At 42.0% G+C, this 27976-nt stretch overlaps 1 protein-coding gene across 3 annotated transcripts in view; it reads right to left on the reverse strand.

The window, feature by feature from the left end:
- LOC139755303 (protein DENND6A) overlaps positions 1-27976 on the reverse strand; it is a 150528-nt gene that overhangs the window by 25197 nt on the left and 97355 nt on the right. For 2 of the 3 annotated variants that reach the window (XR_011714072.1, XM_071673422.1), the window contains exons 7-9: positions 11523-11707; positions 10950-11059; positions 7907-8074 (exon numbers count right to left, since the gene is read on the reverse strand). Coding sequence is in view for 2 of the 3 variants with exons in the window: in XM_071673422.1 (XP_071529523.1) it covers positions 7907-8074; positions 10950-11059; positions 11523-11707 (463 nt within the window). In the remaining variant the exon portion in view is untranslated. The remainder of the gene's footprint in view (positions 1-7906; positions 8075-10949; positions 11060-11522; positions 11708-27976) is intronic. The other variant, XM_071673423.1, reaches the window with a different exon arrangement.

Below are 27976 nucleotides of genomic sequence, written 5' to 3' on the forward strand. Positions count from 1 at the left end.
ATATATATATATATATATATATATATATATTTTTTTTTTTTTTTATACTTTGTCGCTGTCTCCCGCGTTTGCGAGGAGAAATTGCAAATAGTATGAAAGAAAGAAAAGAAAAGAAGGATAATACTTTTAGCTGACAATCCCACAAAGAACTGCAATGATGCAGAACAGTTGTATGTAGAGAATAATGAAGCAATATTAAGAATGGTAAAGGAAGCAAAAAGAAATTCCCTCTTAGAAGATGGTAAAGAACTGATAATGATGGATTTCAGTTACAAGAAAGTAGATTGGTAGATCTTAGATTCCTTTGAAGAAGCTGAGTTAAGGAGATACAAGTCCCTTCAAAGTATGCAGGGCAACTTCTTTCATGTAACAGACATGTGAGAACTATGGGAGATGACATGACACTTGTATTTGAAAGTTTCTATATCCAGTGCAGCAGGGATATAAAACACGAAGCATGATGCTCCTACTGGAAGGAGTTCTCAGGTGCTTTATTTGAATGTATGGTGGTGGAGGATACAAGAGGGGGATCAGAAAGGGCAGAGTAACCAAAGAGGAACTACAGTCATGACAACTTTGTAGAACTGATCAAGTTCTTTAAGAGTACTGATTTGGAGAGAGTTCTATAATACGAATAAGGACCAAAGCTCCAGAAGGTTCTGTGAAATCTACATTGAAAGGATCAGAACATGGGTATTTCTGATGGCCAACAGAGGAGGAGGAGGAGGAGGAGGAGGAGGAGGATCAAAATGGAGAGAAACAAGATTCAACAAGAAATATCATAAAGCGAGAGTGCTCAGAGATGTACTGTTGAAGAAAAATAAAAGAACCTACAGCCAGCCAACATATGAAAGATAAAGGAGAGAAAAGCATTAGTATTGTAATGATAGGAGGGGAGTAGAGAGGTGTCTAAATAAGCATTCTCGAAAATGAAAAAGAATCCAAAATTTTTACATTTTCATCAGGAACAAACTCTTGATGAAACAACAACTAATCCAGCTAAGGGACTCTGAGGAAAGAATTCTTGGGGAGGATGGGGGAATATGTTAGGAGCAGAATTATAATTTCAAATGTTTTCATTGTGGAGGACAAAACTACATCAGTATTACCTTGGTGGGAGGGGGATGAGGTCTTAAGACAATATAGTTATGAATGGAAATGACATAATCAGGCAATCAGAACACGTTGAACCATAAAAATTTAGCCCATGGCCCTGATGAAGTCTTCTTAAACATGCAGAAAGAATACATGGAAGCACTTCCTCAACCACTAGCAATGTTGCTCTATAAGTCAATGGGAGAAGGTGTAGTTCCACAGATTTGGAAAAGAGCAAATGTTATGCCTGCATTTAAGAAGGATAATAAGGAAACTGCGCTGAACTACAGGCGAGTCTCTGCAGTTTGTAAAACACTGGTAAAGATAAACAGAAACCAAATGAATGACTATTTGCAAATGAGAAACTCTCTAAATGGAACACATGGTTAAAGGCATCTACATATCTAAAAAAAATTCACTTAATCCCAGTTTTTGTCACTCAAACTCACATCCCCAGCTAACCTTTCTCTTTCCAGTGCTATACCTAATAACTGCTTTTATTTACATTTACTCAACTTTCTCCTTTTGCAAGACACGAAGAGGGGGAAATCATTAGGCAATAAAATGTTATGCCACAAACAGAGGACTTCTGTTTAGTAGAGGCCAATAAATATGTCACAATGCAAAAATTAGGAACACAACATATGCAACACTTTAAAAGAGTACTACTGGCAATATGACAAACATTCCACAAATTACAGTGGGTTCACTAAAATAAAACCAATCATAAATATGAACTTTGGGAGCTTGAAGGATATACATCTCAAAGAATTTATAAGCAAGCAACTGTACCTATTCTAAAAAGCTATCAAAATGTCCATCCATCTATTTTACTAATCTGGTAAATGTATGAATATTATGACTAGAGGGGACGGGAGCGGGGGGCCAGAAATCCTCCCCTCCTTGTATTAACTTTCTAAAATGGGAAACAGAAGAAGGAGTCACGTGGGGAGTGCTCATCCTCCTCGAAGGCTCAGAGTGGGGTGCCTAAATGTGTGTGGATGTAACCAAGATGTGAAAAAAGGAGAGATAGGTAGTATGTTTGAGGAAAGGAACCTGGATGTTTTGGCTCTGAGTGAAACGAAGCTCAAGGGTAAAGGGGAAGAGTGGTTTGGGAATGTCTGGGGAGTAAAGTCAGGGGTTAGTGAGAGGACAAGAGCAAGGGAAGGAGTAGCAATACTCCTGAAACAGGAGTTGTGGGAGTATGTGATAGAGTGTAAGAAAGTAAATTCTCGATTAATATGGGTAAAACTGAAAGTTGATGGAGAGAGGTGGGTGATTATTGGTGCATATGCACCTGGGCATGAGAAGAAAGATCAAGAGAGGCAAGTGTTTTGGGAGCAGCTGAATGAGTGTGTTAGTGGTTTTGATGCACGAGACCGGGTCATAGTGATGGGTGATTTGAATGCAAAGGTGAGTAATGTGGCAGTTGAGGGAATAATTGGTATACATGGGGTGTTCAGTGTTGTAAATGGAAATGGTGAAGAGCTTGTAGATTTATGTGCTGAAAAAGGACTGATGATTGGGAATACCTGGTTTAAAAAGCGAGATATACATAAGTATACTTATGTAAGTAGGAGAGATGGCCAGAGAGCGTTATTGGATTACGTGTTAATTGACAGGCGTGCGAAAGAGAGACTTTTGGATGTTAATGTGCTGAGAGGTGCAACTGGAGGGATGTCTGATCATTATCTTGTGGAGGCTAAGGTGAAGATTTGTATGGGTTTTCAGAAAAGAAGAGTGAATGTTGGGGTGAAGAGGGTGGTGAGAGTGAGTGAGCTTGGGAAGGAGACCTGTGTGAGGAAGTACCAGGAGAGACTGAGTACAGAATGGGAAAAGGTGAGAACAATGGAAGTAAGGGGAGTGGGGGAGGAATGGGATGTATTTAGGGAATCAGTGATGGATTGCGCAAAAGATGCTTGTGGCATGAGAAGAGTGGGAGGTGGGTTGATTAGAAAGGGTAGTGAGTGGTGGGATGAAGAAGTAAGAGTATTAGTGAAAGAGAAGAGAGAGGCATTTGGACGATTTTTGCAGGGAAGAAATGCAATTGAGTGGGAGATGTATAAAAGAAAGAGACAGGAGGTCAAGAGAAAGGTGCAGGAGGTGAAAAAAAGGGCAAATGAGAGTTGGGGTGAGAGAGTATCATTAAATTTTAGGGAGAATAAAAAGATGTTCTGGAAGGAGGTAAATAAAGTGCGTAAGACAAGGGAGCAAATGGGAACTTCAGTGAAGGGCGCAAATGGGGAGGTGATAACAAGTAGTGGTGATGTGAGAAGGAGATGGAGTGAGTATTTTGAAGGTTTGTTGAATGTGTTTGATGATAGAGTGGCAGATATAGGGTGTTTTGGTCGAGGTGGTGTGCAAAGTGAGAGGGTTAGGGAAAATGATTTGGTAAACAGAGAAGAGGTAGTGAAAGCTTTGCGGAAGATGAAAGCCGGCAAGGCAGCAGGTTTGGATGGTAGTGCAGTGGAATTTATTAAAAAAGGGGGTGACTGTATTGTTGACTGGTTGGTAAGGTTATTTAATGTATGTATGACTCATGGTGAGGTGCCTGAGGATTGGCGGAATGCGTGCATAGTGCCATTGTACAAAGGCAAAGGGGATAAGAGTGAGTGCTCAAATTACAGAGGTATAAGTTTGTTGAGTATTCCTGGTAAATTATATGGGAGGGTATTGATTGAGAGGGTGAAGGCATGTACAGAGCATCAGATTGGGGAAGAGCAGTGTGGTTTCAGAAGTGGTAGAGGATGTGTGGATCAGGTGTTTGCTTTGAAGAATGTATGTGAGAAATACTTAGAAAAGCAAATGGATTTGTATGTAGCATTTATGGATCTGGAGATGGCATATGATAGAGTTGATAGAGATGCTCTGTGGAAGGTATTAAGAATATATGGTGTGGGAGGAAAGTTGTTAGAAGCAGTGAAAAGTTTTTATTGAGGATGTAAGGCATGTGCACGTGTAGGAAGAGAGGAAAGTGATTGGTTCTCAGTAAATGTAGGTTTGCGGCAGGGGTGTGTGATGTCTCCATGGTTGTTTAATTTGTTTATGGATGGGGTTGTTAGGGAGGTAAATGCAAGAGTTTTGGAAAGAGGGGCAAGTATGAAGTCTGTTGGGGATGAGAGAGCTTGGGAAGTGAGTCAGTTGTTGTTCGCTGATGATACAGCGCTGGTGGCTGATTCATGTGAGAAACTGCAGAAGCTGGTGACTGAGTTTGGTAAAGTGTGTGGAAGAAGAAAGTTAAGAGTAAATGTGAATAAGAGCAAGGTTATAAGGTACAGTAGGGTTGAGGGTCAAGTCAATTGGGAGGTGAGTTTGAATGGAGAAAAACTGGAGGAAGTGAAGTGTTTTAGATATCTGGGAGTGGATCTGGCAGCGGATGGAACCATGGAAGCGGAAGTGGATCATAGGGTGGGGGAGGGGGCGAACATTCTGGGGGCCTTGAAGAATGTGTGGAGGTCGAGAACATTATCTCGGAAAGCAAAAATGGGTATGTTTGAAGGAATAGTGGTTCCAACAATGTTGTATGGTTGCGAGGCGTGGGCTATGGATAGAGTTGTGCGCAGGAGGATGGATGTGCTGGAAATGAGATGTTTGAGGACAATGTGTGGTGTGAGGTGGTTTGATCGAGTGAGTAACGTAAGGGTAAGAGAGATGTGTGGAAATAAAAAGAGCGTGGTTGAGAGAGCAGAAGAGGGTGTTTTGAAGTGGTTTGGGCACATGGAGAGAATGAGTGAGGAAAGATTGACCAAGAGGATATATGAGTCGGAGGTGGAGGGAACGAGGAGAAGAGGGAGACCAAATTGGAGGTGGAAAGATGGAGTGAAAAAGATTTTGTGTGATCGGGGCCTGAACATGCAGGAGGGTGAAAGGAGGGCAAGGAATAGAGTGAACTGGAGCGATGTGGTATACCGGGGTTGACGTGCTGTCAGTGGATTGAATCAGGGCATGTGAAGCGTCTGGGGTAAACCATGGAAAGCTGTGTAGGTATGTATATTTGCGTGTGTGGACGTATGTATATACGTGTGTATGGGGGGGGGTTGGGCCATTTCTTTCGCCTGTTCCCTTGCGCTACCTCGCAAACGCGGGAGACAGCGTCAAAGTATAATAAAGAAAAAAAAAAAAATAGAAAGGGTTGAGTGATTTTGAGTGATCGGGGCCTGGACATGCAGGAGGGTGAAAGGCGTGCAAGGAATAGAGTGAATTGGAGCGATGTGGTATACCGGGGTCGACGTACTGTCAATGGATTGAACCAGGGCATGTGAAGCGTCTGGGGTAAACCATGGAAAGTTCTGGGAGGCCTGGATGTGGAAAGGGAGCTGTGGTTTTGGTGCATTATTACATGACAGCTAGAGACTGAGTGTGAACGAATGGGGCCTTTGTTGTCTTTTCCTGGCGCTACCTCACACACATGAGGGGGGAGGGGGTTGTTATTCCATGTGTGGCGGGGTGGCAATGGGAATAAATAAAGGCAGACAGTATGAATTATGTCTTATTTTTATTTTGCTTTGTCACTGTCTCCCGCGTTTGCGAGGTAGCGCAAGGAAACAGACGAAAGAAATGGTCCAACCCACCCCATACACATGTATATACATACACGTCCACACACGCAAATATACATACCTATACATCTCAATGTACACATATATATACACACACAGACACATACATATATACCCATGCACACAATTCACACTGTCTGCCTTTATTCATTCCCATCGCCACCTCGCCACACATGTATATATGTATATGTCTGTGTATGTATATATATGTGTACACTGAGATGTATAGGTATGTATATTTGCATGTGTGGATATGTGCGTATATACATGTGTATGTGGGTGGGTTGGGCCATTCTTTCATTTGTTTCCTTACGCTACCTCACTAACGCGGGAGACAGCGACAAAGCAAAACAAATATAAATAAATAGAAAGGGTTGCTTGTCCTGGAATGGAATGAGACTTACCTATATGTTCTCCATACTTACTGTTTAACACAGGGCCATTTTTCTTAATTCTTCCTGTATTGGGAACTGTTTTGGGCAATTTTAAGTCTGTAATGGTCTATCCCTGATGATATAATCAGGGAAGCATTTTAGAAATTTAAAGAAAAGAATAATCTCTTAGCAGTATCCTATGATGTAATAACTTATCAAAAAAACTGATTCTTTACTGATTTCATGTCATCTCTAGATCAGGTTCCTGCAATGAAATGAAGAAGTATATGGTCTTGAAGACAATTCCAATCCCATTGACAGATAAAAGTGGGAAGTTTCTAATAATTCTAACCCAAAAGTTGACAAGTACAGGCTTCTGGAAAATTAGACATTTATTCCATTTACAAATTCAAATCTGAATGAAAATGTTATTTTCATACTTGATTGCTGTTTCCCATGTTAGCATGGTAGTGTCAAGAACAAATGAAGAAAGGCCACATTCACTCCCATCCATTCTCAAGCTGTAATAAGCAATGCATCAAACCACAACCCCCTATTCACAACCAAGCCGCAAAGGCCTTTCCATGGTTTCCTTGGCCACTTCATATGCCCTGGTTCAGTCCAATGAAAGAACATTGACCCCTGTATACCCAACTGTTCCAATTCACTGTATTCCTTGCACAACTTTTGCCTACCTGCATGTTCAGGCCCTGATCACCCATATTTTTTCAAGTTCATCCTCCAATCTCCAATTTGATCTTCCCCTTCTTGTATCCTCAACTTCTGAAAAATATATCCTCTTTGTCAAACTCTCCTCACTCATTCTTTCCATATGTCCAAACTATTTCAGCAAACCCTCTTCAGCTCTCTCAATCACTCTCTCATTATTTCTCAATCAAACCACCTCACATTACATATTTTCTTCAAACATTTAATTTCCAACATATCAACCCTCCAACAAATATCCTCATCCATAGCCCATGCCTTGCACCCACACAACATTGTTGGGACTAAAGTACTTTCAAACATACCCATTTAAGTCCCCCACCTAGATAACAACCTCTCTTTCATTACATTCTTCAATGTTGCCAGAACCTTCGCCCCCTCAACCACCCTATGACTCACTTTAGCTTCCATGGTTCCATTTGCTGCCATTTCCACCTCCAGGTATCTAAAATGCTTCACTTCCTCCAAATCTTCTCCAATCAAACTCACACCCTAACTAACCTTTCCCTCTACCCTGCTACAACTAATAACCTTGCTTTCATTCATATTTACTCTTAACTTCCTCCTTTCACACAGTCTTCTAACTCAGTCACCAACTTCTGCAGTTTCTCACTCAAATCTGCGACTAACGCTGTGTCATCAGCAAATAACAACTGACTCACTTCCTGGGTCCCATCTTCCTCTGGTGACTGACTACATACTCACCACCCTATCCATAAACAAATTAAAGAGTCATTATGGCATCACACACCCCTGCCAGAAAAACAAAAAAGAAATTCCCAGAAAACTAAATGCCAGAGTTAGTCTTACCCTGTCAATGGGAGATGCAGGGATTGCTAACCTAGGATCTATTTCAAAACGAAGAGTGAGAAGTCCTATGCCAAGCATAACAGCATTTCACCCCAGAACTACATAAGTTTCTGAACTCTAGAATGCTATCAATTAAAAACTATGCTCTTCATTACTTTCCGAGTGAATAGGTTGATAAACCATCTATAATATCCCTGCAGGACTGTTAGTGCTGACGTATGTGTCTAGAATCCACTTACATGCTATCTATATACTATTTATGGGTTAAAGTGTTTTCAGAGTGGAATTTCATAACTGACAAACTATAAACAGCTATTGAAAAAAGGTGAAACTGAAACTAACCTTATATGGGGAGATATTCTTTTGTAAGGGCATCAAAGATGCTACATAGCGCTCCAGAGGAATCATGAATGATTGGGTTAATTCCAAAAGGTGACGCCGCAAGAGAGCACTCTGCACTTCCACTGGCCGTCCAGTTTGCACACCCTTCAGCAACCGCTTAACTAGACCCTTTGAACACAATATACATGTTATCAAGTAGAAAGGATGCCAAGGCTTTAATTTAAAAACTTTACAAATCATTTTCTTCTATCAGAAATGTACAACAGATCATATTCAACTGTCTACCAATTACAGTATGTCAATCCTGTATTGTCATATGACTGCACTTCCTTGCTGTTTCATATCAACGTTTAACTTTGGATAATGCATGATACCCTTCTATAAACATCCCACATAACTGATACTCACCTCCCAATTCAATAAGTATTTCAAGATCCTTCTATGTTAGTCTGTTACTGGATACAGGTCCTGCTCATATATTGATGGAAATGAGTCTGAAAATGCCTTAGTAACTTTAAAAACTGCTCACTTAAAAACTTTACTTATTGGAAAAACTGAAATACATTCAGTGTCAGCCAAACTCAACTTAAATTTCTGCTACTCCATTTTTACTCTTTTCTAAATCAAATGGCATGGCAGAAGCTTAGAACACCTCAAACATGGCCAAAACAAAAGGACAAACAAAAAAGTGAGATTAGAGCTCCTCAAATGTATGTAGACAACAACAAAAAATAACAAGATTTATCAGAGCTCCTCAACTGTCTGTATACCTGACTCTTAAAATTGGAATGGTTACAGGAAGAGGGAAGAGAATTTCATAGCTTCACTGTCTTGGGAAAATGATGTATCATAATTGTCAATCCTCAAATAGTTAGCCTTCAAAAACAAATTATGGGAAGCAGCATCCATTCATGTGCCATTGGTCTAGCATTGAATGGCTGGAACAAATGGACAGTTCACAAGAGCAGTGGCCAAAATAATACCAGTACAACAGAAAGTGAGTAGCAAAATCATGGAGGACAGTATGTGATAAGTGGAGGAGATATCAGGAGAATCAATAATGCATAAGGCTCTTGTTTCTTCTCTGGCTAAGAGAGAACGGGAGGAACAGCCACTCCAGACATGCAAACAGGGTCCTCCTTGAGGCAAATAGTCTTAAAAAAAAAAAGGCTTACATGCATCAGGTTTTTTATTTGAAACCAAATGAAAAGTGATATCAGTTGAGTTAATAAGGCATAAGGCTACTGTTTCCTCTCTGGTTAAGAAAGAACTGTAGGAACAGCCACTCCAGACATGCAAACAGTATCCCCACACTGAGGTAAATAAAAACAGTCTATGAAAAAATCTGACAAATACTGCTGGAAATAAGGCTTCCATGTATCAAGCTTTATTTGTGCAACAAATCCTATTCCTACAACTTATGTGTTTCGTAAAGACAGAAGCATCGCCTCAAAAAAAGATGTGAATTTACCGAAAGAAATTCAGAAAGAATTTTTGTAACTTATTTCGGAAAGCTTTGTTGAGGTGTCACTACTTTCATTTAGAGGGGGCAACTGGAGGGGAAGGTGCCATTAAAATAGATATATTAGATAAATACATCTATTCTAATCACACCTTCCCCTGCAGCAGCCCCTTCTCTGACTTTCCTTGGGTAAATTATTGTCTCTTATGTGGTGATGCTTCTGTCTCCACGCATAGCAGAGGTTATTCTTGTGGGAATGGAAGCATTTATCCCCTCTTCCTCCATGACGACCTCTTCATCCAATCCATAGTTCAACCGTTCCTGTTCTGAGGCCATTTAGGCTTGGATAAACTCTTGTTCCTCTGGCTCCCACTCAGCTTTTATCACTGCCCAAACAAGTTATCCGTGAGGCGAAGTGTTCCTTTAATCAAAGAAAATGTGATAACCTCACCTCATCATCTACTGATAGGTCTTTCTGGTCTTTAGCTAAGGCCATCTCTAACATCTTCTGTTGCTCAACCTTTCCTTCACTTTCTGTTCTGATGGTACCATAGCAGTCTCTCTCAAAGACAAAGCAACTCTCTTTGGCTCCCATTTCTCCTCTAACTCCATCAGGGATGACTCTAGTATTACTTCACACCCAGATGCTCCTCTTACTAATCCTATGCCCCTTCCTGTCTGAAAAAAAACTTCTTTATCTGGACACAAGCAAGGTCAATGGTCCTGATAGCATCCATCCCCATACACTGAAAGAGTGTGCCTCTGACCTTGCACCTGTGCTTGCTCGTCTCTTCCATTTCTGTTTAAAAACCAAAATGTTCCCTTCTCCTTGGAAGCAGCGATACATATGAGATAAACAAAACAGACACAAGCCTCATGGATGCAAGACACAAAGTGATGGTTATAACACTCACATCACTGCCAAACATAAGATCAAAGCCGTTGATGCACAGCTTAATATATTTATCAGGGTCTCTATGAGAGACATGAAATGATTTCTGCAATAAGTTACCTTGATGGTCCTCTTATGCCTCTACTTTTGGCCAGACTGTTTGAGTTAGGAGTAGAGCAGAGGAGGAGACCAAACTGGATTTGGATGGATGGAGTGAAAAAAGTTTAGAACATTCAAAGCCTGAACATGCAGGTGGATGTAAGGCACACACAGGACACAGTGAACTGGAGCAATGTGGTATAAATGTGTTGATGTGCTGTCATAGGACTGAACTAAGGCATATGAAGTGGTTAGGGGAAACCATGAAAAGGCCTGTGGGGCCTAGATGTTAATGATGGGCCCTGGTTTCGGTGCATTATACATGACAGATATAGTTGGATGTAAGCAAATGATGCTGTTTCTTTATCTGTTCCTCACACTACCTTGGGAAAATGGAAAACTGCAAACAAGGATGAACAAAATAAAAAATTGACATTGATATTGCAATGAACCCAAGTCAGCTAAGGGGGTATCAGTGCATTACACCAATTGCACCCAGCCATTATATACAATCTAATAAACGCAAACCATTTACTATTATTTTCCTCCCATCTAATGATTACTGCAGACTTATCAACAAAGAAGCCTACCTTGTCAGCTTGTAGATGGGGTTTATACTTGGTGTATACACCAGGTTTCTGTTCCACTGTCTTTAGAGCAGATGCTTTCTTCAGTTTATGTTTCTGATTACTAGGTGAGCCTGAAATATATAAAAAAAAATAAAAATAATGTAAAAAGCATGTTGGATTGTGGGTTAGTACTTGTATATTTATGTGTGTAAGCAAGCCCTGAAGCCTACTATGAACCATTCTAATAATATCTGAGGAACTTTCCTGATAATGTAATATGATCTAATTTTGCTCTCTTTCAAGATTTCATAAAAATCAACTCGGTCTTGGAATCATTCTCAATTATTTCAACTGCTATTCTCTAAAACAATACCAGAAACTTTTGCAGTCATGACTGAAAAATGGAAAAGAAATTGGGGTTGTTTTAGTCATTTACATTAACAACAATATTCTTTTACAACAGGCAATGATTACTCACACATTAATGGTTACCCACTTACACTAATTAAAGGCGACTCATATGTATTCAGCCACAGCAATCTACATATATGTCAAGTACTGGCCAAGTACCCACAAGCAGTAAAGTCTACTCACCTGTGCTGTCTCCTATCCTAATGATATGTGGCCAATGCTGTAGAGTTTTGGCAAAAAATGGATTTGTGACCCCAAGAATAACATTTGGTGGAGCTGAGGTACGTGTTGTATACTCTTTAAACTCTGAGTCGTGGATGGTGAAGAAAGGCCGATAATCACCACTGAATCTAAGAGGAGTGATGAGACTGAAGAAAAGATAGTACATATAAGTGAAGAATCTTATAAACAATAGTATCAAAATGTGCATGCAACTCACATAACATATTCAGAAAATACTTTTCTATTTAGTACAGAAAGAAGAATATCACAGAACAGTAGTGGTCCTCTGCAAAATTAATTTGTGAGATACAAGCTTAATTCTGTGAGGAGGCTGGGTCAGCAGGGCAGTATTTACTGTGTGTGCATGAGGATATCTATTGTGTTAAATCAGTCTTTACGTTAATTTTTTCATCGGTAAGATGCCATTCTAGAGTAAGCAATTGAATGTTTGTTAGATTTCAGTTACCTTTCAGTTCATCTAAAGATCATAAACATAGAGTTTTGAAGGATGAAAAACTTGTTTCTCTTCAGGCAATGTCCCACAAACCTTAAGAGAAGCTCTTGGATCCCCAGGGGTTATAGACCTATCAACCCCCTAACTTCTGATGAGGTAAATGCATCTCATTCTTTACTGGCCATCTATTCAATTCTAGTGGCCAATAGCTCTACCCAGGTTGCCATGAGACCATTCAGCAATCTCCACTCAGTGATGACATCACTGTCCCCTAGCTGATCATTCTTGGAATAAGTACGTCAATGAAGTGGTGGTCACCATCAGTTAAGAGAAAGTTTTTTGAGAGAGAAAGGAAGGGTGAGAAATAACAAACTGGAAAAAGTTTGCAGAGCACCATTCTGGAGATTTGTTTTCTCATACCTTAAAACTTACATATCCCACCAAAGTCATTCTACCCCACAAGTCCTACAAGAAAAGGAGGTTTGTGAAAAAAAAAATCAAAACAAGGACAAAATAAAGAAAGAAGTACCTTAAATGTTATCTTTTTCTTTTCTTTTAAACTATTCGCCATTTCCCGCGTTAGCGAGGTAGCGTTAGGAACAGAGGACTGGGCCTTTTTTGGAATATCCTCACCTGGCCCCCTCTGTTCCTTCTTTTGGAATGTTAAATGTTATATCTGGCATATTTGGGTCTATCTGCCTTGAGCCTTAAAAGTGATATCATGGCATTCTAAGGTCTATCTGCACTGAAGGCAGTAATTCCAAAGAAGGTTAGTCCTAAAGATCCAGAACAAGGAACTGTCAAAAATGTTAGAGGATTGCCAAAGACCTCTACTGATGATTTCTTCCAAAGAAGGGTTCTAAGGAGCTGCAGGAGCTTCTAGAAAAGGATTCCTGAAGTAACTCCCTGACCTCTTCTAGCAAGTAGCTGGAAAATGAACACTCCTTTGAAAAGAGGAGTTCATTGATGAGACTGTACTCCCAATGATTCAGCTTTACCGAAAGTGACTTTTCACTCACCATGTTACCTTATGCAGTCATAGTTTGGTATGCAGCAAGAAAAGGGTTCCTGAAGTAACACCAGGGCCTTTTCTAAAAAGGGGTTCTTGGGAAAACATAAAACTTGCCAAACCTTTCTGCCATAGGAGTCCCTTCTATTCTTGAGGCTCCTGCAGCACTTAGGAAGCTAGCCACATCCACCAATCGTGACCACAAGTCATGAAGTGTCGTAAAGTTGTGTGTGTGTGCTTATGTGCAGAGAGCACAAAGCAACTGTGTAGAAAGTGTTTGGTGATTCTTTAAGGCAACTGCATTGTGGGCAAAAAGGGGTCTTGGGATATGTTGAAATGGTGTTTGTAGTGTTGTTGTAATGGGTGATATCCAAAGTGAAAGCAAGACACTGTGACCTGTGTTTTTTGTTTAGGGTGTGTGTTTTCTGATGGGTACATGTCCAAAAAGTTGGAGTTTAAGACTGAACTGAGAGGTCAGCTGTTTAGGTTTGGCGGGGTTATTTCAGTGTATGTATTTCATCAGGTATATATTTGTTGTGGGTGGGAGGATCTGTGAGCAGAGGCTACTGAAGTGAGACAAAGCAGCTCTTCTCAAAGAGTGTAAGGCATGTGCTTGAGCAGGAGGAGAGGAAGGAGGGTGGTTCCATGTGAAGATGTGTCTATTGCATCAGTGTGATGTCACAGTGGTTGTTCAATTTCCCTTTACAAGCACCATACACCTATTCAAAGCTCACTTATTTTCTTCATACAAGTACTCTTGCCAACTCCTGGCTATTCAAACATTTTTAAGCATAATCATGAAAGAGTCCAACAAATCTATGGCCCCTAGTCCCTGGTATAATCGGTTGCTATCAATCTCCGGATTTCTGCCTGACAGCAGTAGTACCATCCCTGCATGACCTTTCCCCCTCTATTAAACCTTCCTCTTTTCCTGTTCACTATAACAACATTTGTGGTCTCTCTAGCAACCTTTCCTCAGTTGAACAAGATCTGCCTACTGCCTCCCCTAATATCTTACTTCTCTCTGAGACACAGTTGTCTAATGATGTTTTCGCCAATCCCTTTTTCATTTTTTCATGCCTGATTGCCATCTTCCGTGTTAGCAAGGCAGAGCCAGGAAACAGACAAAGAAAGGAACATCCACTCACATACACACACACACACACATATATTTTATTTTATTTATTTATTTATTTATTTTGCTTTGTCGCTGTCTGCCCGCGTTTGCGAGGTAGCGCAAGGAAAAAGACGAAAGAAATGGCACAACCCACCCCATACACAATGTACACACACACACGCAAATATACATACCTATACATCTCAATGTACACATATAAATACACACACAGACACATACATATATACCCATGCACACAATTCACACTGTCTGCCCCTATTCCTTCCCATCGCCACCTCGCCACACATGGAATACCATCCCCCTCCCCCCTCATGTGTGCGAGGTAGCACTAGGAAAAGACAACAAAGGCCCCATTCGTTCACACTCAGTCTCCAGCTGTCACGCAATAATGCCCAAAACCACAGCTCCCTTTCCACATCCAGGCCCCACACAACTTTCCATGGTTTACCCCAGATGATTCACATGCCCTGATTCAATCCACTGACAGCATGTCAACCCCGGTATACCACATCGATCCAATTCACTCTATTCCTTGCCCGCCTTTCACCCTCCTGCATGTTCAGGCCCTGATCACTCAAAATCTTTTTCACTCCATCTTTCCACCTCCAATTTGGTCTCCCACTTCTCCTCGTTCCCTCCACCTCCGACACATATATCCTCTTGGTCAATCTTTCCTCTCTCATTCTCTCCATGTGCCCAAACCATTTCAAAACACCCTCTTCTCCTCTCTCAACCACGCTCTTTTTATTTCCACACATCTCTCTTACCCTTACATTACTTACTCGATCAAACCACCTCACACCACACATTATCCTCAAACATCTCATTTCCAGCACATCCACCCTCCTGCACACAACTCTATCCATAGCCCACGCCTCGCAACCATACAACATTGTTGGAACCACTATTCCTTCAAACATACCCATTTTTGCTTTCCTTGATAATGTTCTCGACTTCCACACATTCTTCAAGGCTCCCAGGATTTTCGCCCCCTCCCCCACCCTATGATTCACTTCCGCTTCCATGGTTCCATCCGCTGCCAGATCCACTCCCAGATATCTAAAACACTTTACTTCCTCCAGTTTTTCTCCATTCAAACTTACCTCCCAATTGACTTGACCCTCAACCCTACTGTACCTAATAACCTTGCTCTTATTCACATTTACTCTTAACTTTCTTCTTTCACACACTTTACCAAACTCAGTCACCAGCTTCTGCAGTTTCTCACATGAATCAGCCACCAGCGCTGTATCATCAGCGAACAACAACTGACTCACTTCCCAAGCTCTCTCATCCACAACAGACTTCATACTTGCCCCTCTTTCCAAAACTCTTGCATTCACCTCCCTAACAATCCCATCCATAAACAAATTAAACAACCATGGAGACATCACACACCCCTGCCACAAACCTACATTCACTGAGAACCAATCACTTTCCTCTCTTCCTACACGTACACATGCCTTACATCCTCGATAAAAACTTTTCACTGCTTCTAACAACTTTCCTCCCACACCATATATTCTTAATACCTTCCACAGAGCATCTCTATCAACTCTATCATATGCCTTCTCCAGATCCATAAATGCTACATACAAATCCATTTGCTTTTCTAACTGTTTCTCACATACATTCTTCAAAGCAAACACCTGATCCACACATCCTCTACCACTTCTGAAACCACACTGCTCTTCCCCAATCTGATGCTCTGTACATGCCTTCACCCTCTCAATCAATACCCTCCCATATAATTTACCAGGAATACTCAACAAACTTATACCTCTGTAATTTGAGCACTCACTCTTATCCCCTTTGCCTTTGTGCAATGGCACTATGCACGCATTCCGCCAATCCTCAGGCACCTCACCATGAGTCATACATACATTAAATAACCTTACCAACCAGTCAACAACAAAGTCACCCCCTCTTTTAATAAATTCCACTGCAATACCATCCAAACCTGCTGCCTTGCCGGCTTTCATCTTCCGCAAAGCTTTTACTACCTCTTCTCTGTTTACCAAATCATTTTCCCTAACCCTCTCACTTTGCACACCACCTCGACCAAAACACCCTATATCTGCCACTCTATCATCAAACACATTCAACAAACCTTCAAAATACTCACTCCATCTCCTTCTCACATCACCACTACTTGTTATCACCTCCCCATTTGCGCCCTTCACTGAAGTTCCCATTTGCTCCCTTGTCTTACGCACTTTATTTACCTCCTTCCAGAACATCTTTTTATTCTCCCTAAAATTTAATGGTACTCTCTCACCCCAACTCTCATTTGCCCTCCTTTTCACCTCTTGCACCTTTCTCTTGACCTCCTGTCTCTTTCTTTTATACATCTCCCACTCAATTGCATTTTTTCCCTGCAGAAATCGTCCAAATGCCTCTCTCTTCTCTTTCATTAATAATCTTACTTCATCCCACCACTCACTACCCTTTCTAATCAACCCACCTCCCACTCTTCTCATGCCAAAAGCATCTTTTGCGCAATCCATCACTGATTCCCTAAATACATCCCATTCCTCCCCCACTCCCCTTACTTCCATTGTTCTCACCTTTTTCCATTCTGTACTCAGTCTCTACTGGTACTTCCTCACACAAGTCTCCTTCCCAAGCTCACTTACTCTCACCACCCTCTTCACCCCTACATTTACTCTTCTTTTCTGAAAACCCATACAAATCTTCACCTTAGCCTCCACAAGATAATGATCAGACATCCCTCCAGTTGCACCTCTCAGCACATTAACATCCAAAAGTTTCTCTTCCACGCGCCTGTCAATTAACACGTACTCCAATAACGTTCTCTGGCCATCTCTCCTACTTACATATGTATATCTCGCTTTTTAAACCAGGTATTCCCAATCACCAGTCCTTTTTCAGCACATAAATCTACAAGCTCTTCACCATTTCCATTTACAACACTGAACACCCCATGTATACCAATTATTCCCTCAACTGCCACATTACTCACCTTTGCATTCAAATCACCCATCACTATAACCTTGTCTCGTGCATCAAAACCACAAACACACTCATTCAGCTGCTCCCAAAACACTTGCCTCTCATGATCTTTCTTCTCATGCCCAGGTGCATATGCACCAATAATCACCCATCTCTCTCCATCAACTTTCACTTTTACCCATATTAATCGAGAATTTACTTTCTTACATTCTATCTCATACTCCCACCACTCCTGTTTCAGGAGTAGTGCTACTCCTTCCCTTGCTCTTGTCCTCTCACTAACCCCTGCCTTTACTCCCAAGACATTCCCAAACCACTCTTCCCCTTTACCCTTGAGCTTCGTTTCACTCAGAGCCAAAACATCCAGGTTCCTTTCCTCAAGCATACTACCTATCTCTCCTTTTTCACATCTTGGTTACATCCACACACATTTAGACACCCCAGTCTGAGCCTTCGAGGAGGATGAGCACTCCCCGCGTGACTCCTGTTTCCCATTTTAGAAAGTCAAAAATACAAGGAGGGGAGGATATCTGGCCCTTTGTCGCTGTCTCCCCGTGTTAGCAAGGTAGCGCAAGGAAACAGACGAAAGAATGGCCTAACCCACCCACATACACATGTATATACATACACGTCTACACACGCAAATATACATACCTATACATCTCAACGTATACATATATATACACACACAGACATATACATATATACACATGTACATAATTCATACTGTCTGCCTTTATTCATTCCCATCGCCACCTCACCGCACATGAAATAACAACCCCCTACCCCCTCATGTCTGCGAGGTAGTGCTAGGAAAAGACAGCAAAGGCCCCATTCGTTCACACTCAGTCTCAAGCTGTTATGTAATAATGCACCGAAACCACAGCTCCCTTTCCACATCCAGGCCCCACACAACTTTCCATGGTTTACCCCAGATGCTTTACATGCCCTGGTTCAATCCAGTGACACCACATCGACCCAGGTATACCACATCATTCCAATTCACTCTACTCCTTGCATGCCTTTCACCCTCCTGCATGTTCAGGCCCCTATCACTCAAAATCTTTTTCACTCCATCTTTCCACCTCCAATTTGGTTTCCCACTTCTCCTCGTTCGCTCCACCTCTGACACATATATCCTCTTTGTCAATCTTCCCTCACTCATTCTCTCCATGTGACCAAACCATTTCAAAACGCCCTCTTCTGCTGTCTCAACCATACTCTTTTTATTACCACACATCTCTCTTACCCTATTATTACTTACTCGATCAAACCACCTCACACCACATATTGTCCTCAAACATCTCATTTCCAGCACATCCACCCTCCTTCGCACAACTCTATCCATAGCCCATGCCTCACAACCATACAACATTGTTGGAACCACTATTCCTTCAAACATACCCATTTTTGCTTTCCGAGATAATGTTCTCGACTTCCACACATTTTTCAAGGCTCCCAGAATTTTCGCCCCCTCCCCCACCCTATGATTCACTTCCGCTTCCATAGTTCCATCCGCTGCCAAATCCACTCACAGATAAAACACTTCACTTCCTCCAGTTTTTCTCCATTCAAACTTACCTCCCAATTGACTTGACCCTCAATCCTACTGTACCTAATAACCTTGCTCTTAATCACATTTACTCTCAAATTTCTTCTTTCCCACACTTTACCAAACTCAGTCACCAGCTTCTGCAGTTTCTCACATGAATCAGCCATCAACGCTGTATCATCAGCGAACAACAACTGACTCACTTCCCAAGATCTCTCATCCCCAACAGACTGCATACTTGCCCCTCTTTCCAAAACTCTTGCATTCACCTCCCTTACAACACCAACGATAAACAAATTAAACAACCATGGAGACATCACACACCCCTGCCGCAAACCTACATTCACTGAGAACCAATCACTTTCCTCTCTTCCTACATGTACACATGCCTTACATCCTCGATAAAAACTTTTCACTGCTTCTAACAACTTGCCTCCCACACCATATATTCTTAGTACATTCCACAGAGCATTTCTATCAACTCTATCATATGCCTTCTCCAGATCCATAAATGCTACATACAAATCCATTTGCTTTTCTAAGTATTTCTCACATACATTCCTCAAAGCAAACACCTGATCTACCACTTCTGTAACCACACTGCTCTTCCCCAATCTGATGCTCTGTACATGCCTTCACCCTTTCAATCAATACCCTCCCATATAATTTACCAGGAATACTCAACAAACTTATACCTCTGTAATTTGAGCACTCACCTTTGTCCCCTTTGCCTTTGTACAATGGCACTATGCAAGCATTCCGCCAATCCTCAGGCACCTCACCATGAGTCATACATACATTAAATAACCTAACCAACCAGTCAACAACAAAGTCACCCCCTTTTTTAATAAATTCCACTGCAATACCATCCAAACCCGCTGCCTTGCCGGCTTTCATCTTCCGCAAAGCTTTTACTACCTCTTCTCTGTTTACCAAACCATTTTCCCTAACCCTCTCACTTTGCACACCACCTCGACCAAAACACCCTACATCTGCCACTCTATCATCAAACACAATCAACAAACCTTCCAAATACTCACTCCATCTCCTTCTCACAACACCACTACTTGTTATCAGCTCCCCATTAGCCCCCTTCACCATAGTTCCCATTTGTTCCCTTGTCTTACGCACTTTATTTACCTCCTTCCAAAACATCTTTTCCTTCTCCCTAAAATTTAATGATACTCTCTTACCCCATCTCTCATTTGCCCTCTTTTTCACTTCTTTCACCTTTATCACCTTTTTCCATTCTGTACTCAGTCTCTCCTGGTACTTCCTCACACAAGTCTCCTTCCCAAGCTCACTTGCTCTCACCACTCTCTTCACCCCAACATTCTCTCTTCCTTTCTGAAAACCTCTACAAATCTTCACCTTCTCCTCTACAAGATAATGATCAGACATCCCTCCAGTTGCACCTCTCAGCACATTAACATCCAAAAGTCTCTCTTTTGCACGCCAATCAATTAACACGTAATCCAATAATGCTCTCTGGCCATCTCTCCTACTTACATATGTATACTTATGTATATCTCTCTTTTTAAACCAGGTATTCCCAATCACCAGTCCTTTTTCAGCACATAAATCTACAAGGAATTCACTATTTCCATTTACAACACTGAACACCCCATGTATACCAATTATTCCCTCAACTGCCACATTACTCACCTTCGCTCTGAGTGAAACGACGCTCAAGGGTAAAGGGGAAGAGTGGTTTGGGAGTGTCTTGGGAGTAAAGTCAGGGGGTAGTGAGAGGACAAGAGCAAGGGAAGGAGTAGCACTACTCCTGAAACAGGAGTGGTGGGAGTATGTGATAGAGTGTAAGAAAGTAAACTCTAGATTGATATGGGTAAAACTGAAAGTGGATGGAGAGAGATGGGTGATTATTGATGCATATGCACCTGGGCATGAGAAGAAAGATAATGGGAGGCGAGTGTTTTGGGAGCAGCTGAAGGAGTGTGTTAGTGGTTTTGATGCACAAGACCGGGTTATAGTGATGAGTGATTTGAATGCAAAGGTGAGTAATGTGGCAGTTGAGGGAATAATTGGTATACATGGGGGTGTTCAGTGTTATAAATGGAAATGGTGGAGCTTGTGGATTTATGTGCTAAAAAAGGACTGGTGATTGGGAATGCCTGGTTTAAAAAGAGAGATATACATAAGTATACATATATAAGTAGGAGAGATGGCCAGAGAGCGTTATTGGATTACATGTTAATTGATAGGTGCACGAGAGACTTTTGGATGTTAATGTGCTGAGAGGTGCAACTGGAGGGATGTCTGATCATTATCTTGTGGAGGCGAAGGTGAAGATTTGTAGAGGTTTTCAGAAAAGAAGAGAGAATGTTGGGGTGAAGAGAGTAGTGAGAGTAAGTGAGCTTGGGAAGGGGACTTGTGTGAGGAAGTACCAGGAGAGACTGAGTACAGAATGGAAAAAGGTGAGAACAAAGGAGGTAAGGGGAGTGGGGGAGGAATGGGACGAATTTAGGGAAGCAGTGATGGCTTGCGCAAAAGATGCTTGTGGCATGAGAAGCGTGGGAGATGGGCAGATCAGAAAGGGTTGTGAGTGGTGGGATGAAGAAGTAAGATTATTAGTGAAAGAGAAGAGAGAGGTATTTGGATGATTTTTGCAGGGAAATGATGCAAATGAGTGGGAGATGTATAAAAGAAAGAGGCAGGAGGTCAAGAGAAAGGTGCGAGAGGAAAAAGAGGGCAAATGAGAGTTGGGGTTAGAGAGTATCATTAAATTTTAGGGAGAATAAAAAGATGTTCTGGAAGGAGGAAAATAAAGTGCGTAAGACAAGGGAACAAATGGGAACTTCAGTGAAGGGGGCTAATGGGGAGCTGATAACAAGTAGTGGTGATGTGAGAAGGAGATGGAGTGAGTATTTGGAAGGTTTGTTGAATGTGTTTGATGATTGAGTGGCAGATATAGGGTGTTTTGGTCGAGGTGGTGTGCAAAGTAAGAGGGTTAGGGAGGATAATTTGGTAAACAGAGAAGAGGTAGTAAAAGCTTTGCGGAAGATGAAAGCCGGCAAGGCAACGGGTTTGGATGGTATTGCAGTGGAATTTATTAAAAAAGGAGGTGACTTTGTTGTTGACTGGTTGGTAAGGTTATTCAATGTATGTATGATTCATGGTGAGGTGCCTGAGGATTGGCAGAATGCGTGCATAGTGCCATTGTACAAAGGCAAAGGGGACAAAGGTGAGTGCTCAAATTACAGAGGTATAAGTTTGTTGAGTATTCCTGGTAAATTATATGGGAGGGTATTGATTGAGAGGGTGAAAGCATGTACAGAGCATCAGATTGGGGAAGAGCAGTGTGGTTTCAGAAGTGGTAGAGGATGTGTGGATCAGATGTTTGCTTTGAAGAATGTATGTGAGAAATACTTAGAAAAGCAAATGGATTTGTATGTAGCATTTATGGATCTGGAGAAGGTATATGATAAAGTTGATAGAGATGCTCTGTGGAAGGTATTAAGAATATATGGTGTGGGAGGAAAGTTGCTACAAGCAGTGAAAAGTTTTTATTGAGGATGCAAGGCATGTGTATGTGTAGGAAGAGAGGAAAGTGATTGGTTCTCAGTGAATGTAGGTTTGTGGCAGGGGTGTGTGATGTCTCCATGGTTGTTTAATTTGTTTATGGATGAGGTTGTTAGGGAGGTGAATGCAAGGGTTTTGGAAAGAGGGGCAAATATGAAGTCTGTTGTGGATGAGAGAGCTTGGGAAGTGAGTCAGTTGTTGTTCGCTAATGATACAGCACTGGTGGCTGATTCATGTGAGAAACTGCAGAAGCTGGTGACTGAGTTTGGTAAAGTGTGGGAAAGAAGAAAGTTGAGAGTAAATGCGAATAAGAGCAAGGTTATTAGGTACAGTAGGGTTGAGGGTCAAGTCAATTGGGAGGTAAGTTTGAATCGAGAAAAACTGGAAGAAATCAAGGGTTTTAGATATCTGGGAGTGGATTTGGCAGCTAATGGAACCATGGAAGTGGAGGTGAATCATAGGGTGGGGGAGGGGGCGAAAATTCTGGGAGCCTTGAAGAATGTGTAGAAGTCGAGAACATTATCTTGGAAAGCAAAAATGGGTATGTTTGAAGGAATAGTGGTTCCAACAATGTTGTATGGTTGCGAGGCATGGGCTATGGATAGAGTTGTGCGTAGGAGGTTGGATGCGCTGGAAATGAGATGTTTGACGACAATATGTGGTGTGAGGTGGTTTGATCGAGTAAGTAATAATCGGGTAAGAGAGATGTGTGGTAATAAAAAGTGTGGTTGAGACAGCAAAAGAGGGTGTTTTGAAATGGTTTGGTCACATGGAAAGAATGAGTCAGGAAAGATTGACGAAGAGGATATATGTGTCAGAGGTGGAGGGAACGAGGAGAAGTGGGAGATCAAATTGGAGGTGGAAAGATGGAGTGAAAAAGATTTTGAGTGATCGGGGCCTGAACATGCAGGAGGGTGAAAGGCGTGCAAGGAATAGAGTGAATTGGAACGATGTGGTATACCAGGGTCGACGTGCTATGAATGGATTGAACCAGGGCATGTGAAGTGTCTAGGGTAAACCATGGATCGTTCTGTGGGGCCTGGATGTGGAAAGGGAGCTGTGGTTTCGGTGCATTATTACATGACAGCTAGAGACTGAGTGTGAACAAATGGGGCCTTTGTTGTCTTCCTAGCGCTACCTCGCACACATGAAGGGGGATGGGGTTGTTATTTCATGTGTGGCAGGGTGGCGATGTGAATGAATAAAGGCAGACAGTATAAATTATGTACATGTGTATGTATGTATATGTCTGTGTGTGTATATATATGTATACGTTGAGATGTATAGGTATGTATATTTGCGTGTGTGGACGTGTATGTATATACATGTGTATGTGGGTGGGTTGGGCCATTCTTTCGTCTGTTTCCTTGCGCTACCTCGCTAACGTGGGAGACAGCGACAAAGCAAAATAATGATCGAGAAAGTAATGAAAGGGTAAGAGAGGTGTGTGTAATAAAAAGAGTGTGGTTGAAAGAACAGAAGTGGGTGTGTTGAAATGGTTTGGACATACAGAGAGAATGAGTGAGGAAAGGTTGACAAAGAGGATATATGTGTCAGAGGTGGAGGAAACAAGAAGTGGGGGACCAATTTTGGAGGTGGAAAGATGGAGTGAAAAAGATTTTGAGCAATCAGGGCCTGAACATACATGACGGTGAAAGGCATGCATGGGATAGATTGAATTGGAACGGTGTGGTATACTGGGTTCGACGTGCTGTTAATGGACTGAACCAAGGCATGTGAAACATCTTGGGCATACTATGTAAAAGTCTGTGGGGCCTTAATGTGGATAGGAAATTGTGGTTTTGATGCATCACACATGACAGCTAGAGACTGTGTGAATGAACGTGGCCCTTTTTGTCTGTTTTCCAGGTTCTACCTCTCTGACATGTGGCGTTGCCATTTCCTGTGGGGCAGGGTGGCGCCGGGAATGGATGAAGGCAAGCAAGTATGAATATGTATATGTATACGTATGTACATGTGCATGCATGGGCATTTATATATATAAATGTGGAGGCTAAGGTGAAGATTTGTATGGGTTTTCAGAAAAGAAGAGTGAATGTTGGGGTGAAGAGGGTGGTGAGAGTAAGTGAGCTTGGGAAGGACACTTGTGTGAGGAAGTACCAGGAGACACTGAGTACAGAATGGAAAAAGGTGAGAACAATGGAAGTAAGGGGAGTGGGGGAGGAATGGGATGTATTTAGGAAATCAGTGATGGATTGCGCAAAAGATGCTTGTGGCATGAGAAGAGTGGGAGGTGGGTTGATTAGAAAGGGTAGTGAGTGGTGGGATGAAGAAGTAAGAGTATTAGTGAAAGAGAAGAGAGAGGCATTTGGATGATTTTTGCAGGGAAAAAATGAAATTGGGAGATGTATAAAAGAAAGAGACAGGAAGTCAAGAGAAAGGTGCAAGAGGTGAAAAAAGGGCAAATGAGCGTTGGGGTGAGAGAGTATCATTAAATTTTAAGGAGAATAAAAAGATGTTCTGGAACGAGGTAAATAAAGTGCGTAAGACAAGGGAGCAAATGGGAACTTCAGTGAAGGGCGCAAATGGGGAGGTGATAACAAGTAGTGGTGATGTGAGAAGGAGCTGGAGTGAGTATTTTGAAGGTTTGTTGAATGTGTTTGATGATAGAGTGGCAGATATAGGGTGTTTTGGTCGAGGTGGTGTGCAAAGTGCGGGGGTTAGGGAAAATGATTTGGTAAACAGAGAAGAGGTAGTAAAAGCTTTGCGGAAGATGAAAGCCGGCAAGGCAGCAGGTTTGGATGGTATTGCTGTGGAATTTATTAAAAAAGGGGGTGACTGTATTGTTGACTGGTTGGTAAGGTTATTTAATGTATGTATGACTCATGGTGAGGTGCCTGAGGATTGGCAGAATGCGTGCATAGTGCCATTGTACAAAGGCAAAGGGGATAAGAGTGAGTGCTCAAATTACAGAGGTATAAGTTTGTTGAGTATTCCTGGTAAATTATATGGGAGGATATTGATTGAGAGGGTGAAGGCATGTACAGAGCATCAGATTGGGGAAGAGCAGTGTGGTTTCAGAAGTGGTAGAGGATCTGTGGATCAGGTGTTTGCTTTGAAGAATGTATGTGAGAAATACTTAGAAAAGCAAATGGATTTGTATGTAGCATTTATGGATCTGGAGAAGGCATATGATAGAGTTGATAGAGATGCTCTGTGGAAGGTATTAAGAATATATGGTGTGGGAGGAAGGTTGTTAGAAGCAGTGAAAAGTTTTTATCGAGGATGTAAGGCATGTGTACGTGTAGGAAGAGAGGAAAGTGATTGGTTCTCAGTGAATGTAGGTTTGCGGCAGGGGTGTGCGATGTCTCCATGGTTATTTAATTTGTTTATGGATGGGGTTGTTAGGGAGGTGAATGCAAGAGTTTTGGAAAGAGGGGCAAGTATGAAGTCTGTTGGGGATGAGAGAGCTTGGGAAGTGAGTCAGTTGTTGTTCGCTGATGATACAACGGTGGTGGCTGACTCATGTGAGAAACTGCAGAAGCTGGTGACTGAGTTTGGTAAAGTGTGTGAAAGAAGAAAGTTAAGAGTAAATGTGAATAAGAGCAAGGTTATTAGGTACAGTAGGGTTGAGGGTCAAGTCAATTGGGAGGTGAATTTGAATGGAGAAAAACTGGAGGAAGTGAAGTGTTTTAGATATCTGGGAGTGGATCTGGCAGTGGATGGAACCATGGAAGCGGAAGTGGATCATAGGGTGGGGGAGGGGGCGAAAATTCTGGGAGCCTTGAAGAATGTGTGGAAGTCGAGAACATTATCTCGGAAAGCAAAAATGGGTCTGTTTGAAGGAATAGTGGTTCCAACAACGTTGTATGGTTGCGAGGCGTGGGCTATGGATAGAGTTGTGCGCAGGAGGATGGACGTGCTGGAAATGAGATGTTTGAGGACAATGTGTGGTGTGAGGTGGTTTGATCGAGTAAGTAACGTAAGGGTAAGAGAGATGTGTGGAAATAAAAAGAGCGTGGTTGAGAGAGCAGAAGAGGGTGTTTTGAAATGGTTCGGGCACATGGAGAGAATGAGTGAGGAAAGATTGACCAAGAGAATATATGTGTCGGAGGTGGAGGGAACGAGGAGAAGAGGGAGACCAAATTGGAGGTGGAAAGATGGAGTGAAAAAGATTTTGTGTGATTGGGGCCTGAACATGCAGGAGGGTGAAAGGAGGGCAAGGAATAGAGTGAATTGGAGCGATGTGGTATACCGGGGTTGACGTGCTGTCAGTGGATTGAATCAAGGCATGTGAAGCGTCTGGGGTAAACCATGGAAAGCTGTGTAGGTATGTATATTTACGTGTGTGGACGTATGTATATACATGTGTATGGGGGTGGGTTGGGCCATTTCTTTCGTCTGTTTCCTTGCGCTACCTCGCAAACGTGGGAGACAGCGACAAAGCAAAAAAAAAAAAAAAATATATCCCTGGGGATAGGGGAGAAAGAATACTTCCCACGTATTCCCTGCGTGTCGTAGAAGGCGACTAAAAGGGGAGGGAGCGGGAGGCTGGAAATCCTCCCCTCTCACTTTTTTTTTTTTTTCTAATTTTCCAAAAGAGGGAACAGAGAAGGGGCCCAGGTGAGGAAATTCCCTCAAGGGCCCAGTTCTCTGTTCTCAACGCTACCTCACTAATGCGGGAAATGGCGAATAGTATGAAAGAAAAGAAAGATATATATATATATATATTAAATATATATATATCTGATGCTCTGTATCAGAGCATCATATATATATATATATATATATATATATATATATATATATATATATATATATATATTTTTTTTTTTTTTTTTTTTATACTTTGTCGCTGTCTCCCGCGTTTGCGAGGTAGCGCAAGGAAACAGACGAAAGAAATGGCCCAACCCCCCCCCCATACACATGTACATACACACGTCCACACAAGCAAACATGCATACCTACACAGCTTTCCATGGTTTACCCCAGACGCTTCACATGCCTTGATTCAATCCACTGACAGCACGTCAACCCCTGTATACCACATCGCTCCAATTCACTCTATTCCTTGCCCTCCTTTCACCCTCCTGCATGTTCAGGCCCCGATCACACAAAATCTTTTTCACTCCATCTTTCCACCTCCAATTTGGTCTCCCTCTTCTCCTCGTTCCCTCCACCTCCGACACATATATCCTCTTGGTCAATCTTTCCTCACTCATTCTCTCCATGTGCCCAAACCATTTCAAAACACCCTCTTCTGCTCTCTCAACCACGCTCTTTTTATTTCCACACATCTCTCTTACCCTTACGTTACTTACTCGATCAAACCACCTCACACCACACATTTTCCTCAAACATCTCATTTCCAGCACGTCCATCCTCCTGCGCACAACTCTATCCATAGCCCACGCCTCGCAACCATACAACATTGTTGGAACCACTATTCCTTCAAACATACCCATTTTTGCTTTCCGAGATAATGTTCTCGACTTCCACACATTTTTCAAGGCTCCCAAAATTTTCGCCCCCTCCCCCACCCTATGATCCACTTCCGCTTCCATGGTTCCATGGATGGGGTTGTTAGGGAGGTAACTGCAAGAGTCCTGGAAAGAGGGGCAAGTATGAAGTCTGTTGGGGATGAGAGAGCTTGGGAAGTGAGTCAGTTGTTGTTCGCTGATGATACAGTGCTGGTGGCTGATTCATGTGAGAAACTGCAGAAGCTGGTGACTGAGTTTGGTAAAGTGTGTGGAAGAAGAAAGTTAAGAGTAAATGTGAATAAGAGCAA

The sequence above is a fragment of the Panulirus ornatus genome, chromosome 19 (genome assembly GCF_036320965.1).
Source record: "Panulirus ornatus isolate Po-2019 chromosome 19, ASM3632096v1, whole genome shotgun sequence".
Lineage (NCBI taxonomy): Eukaryota > Metazoa > Arthropoda > Malacostraca > Decapoda > Palinuridae > Panulirus > Panulirus ornatus.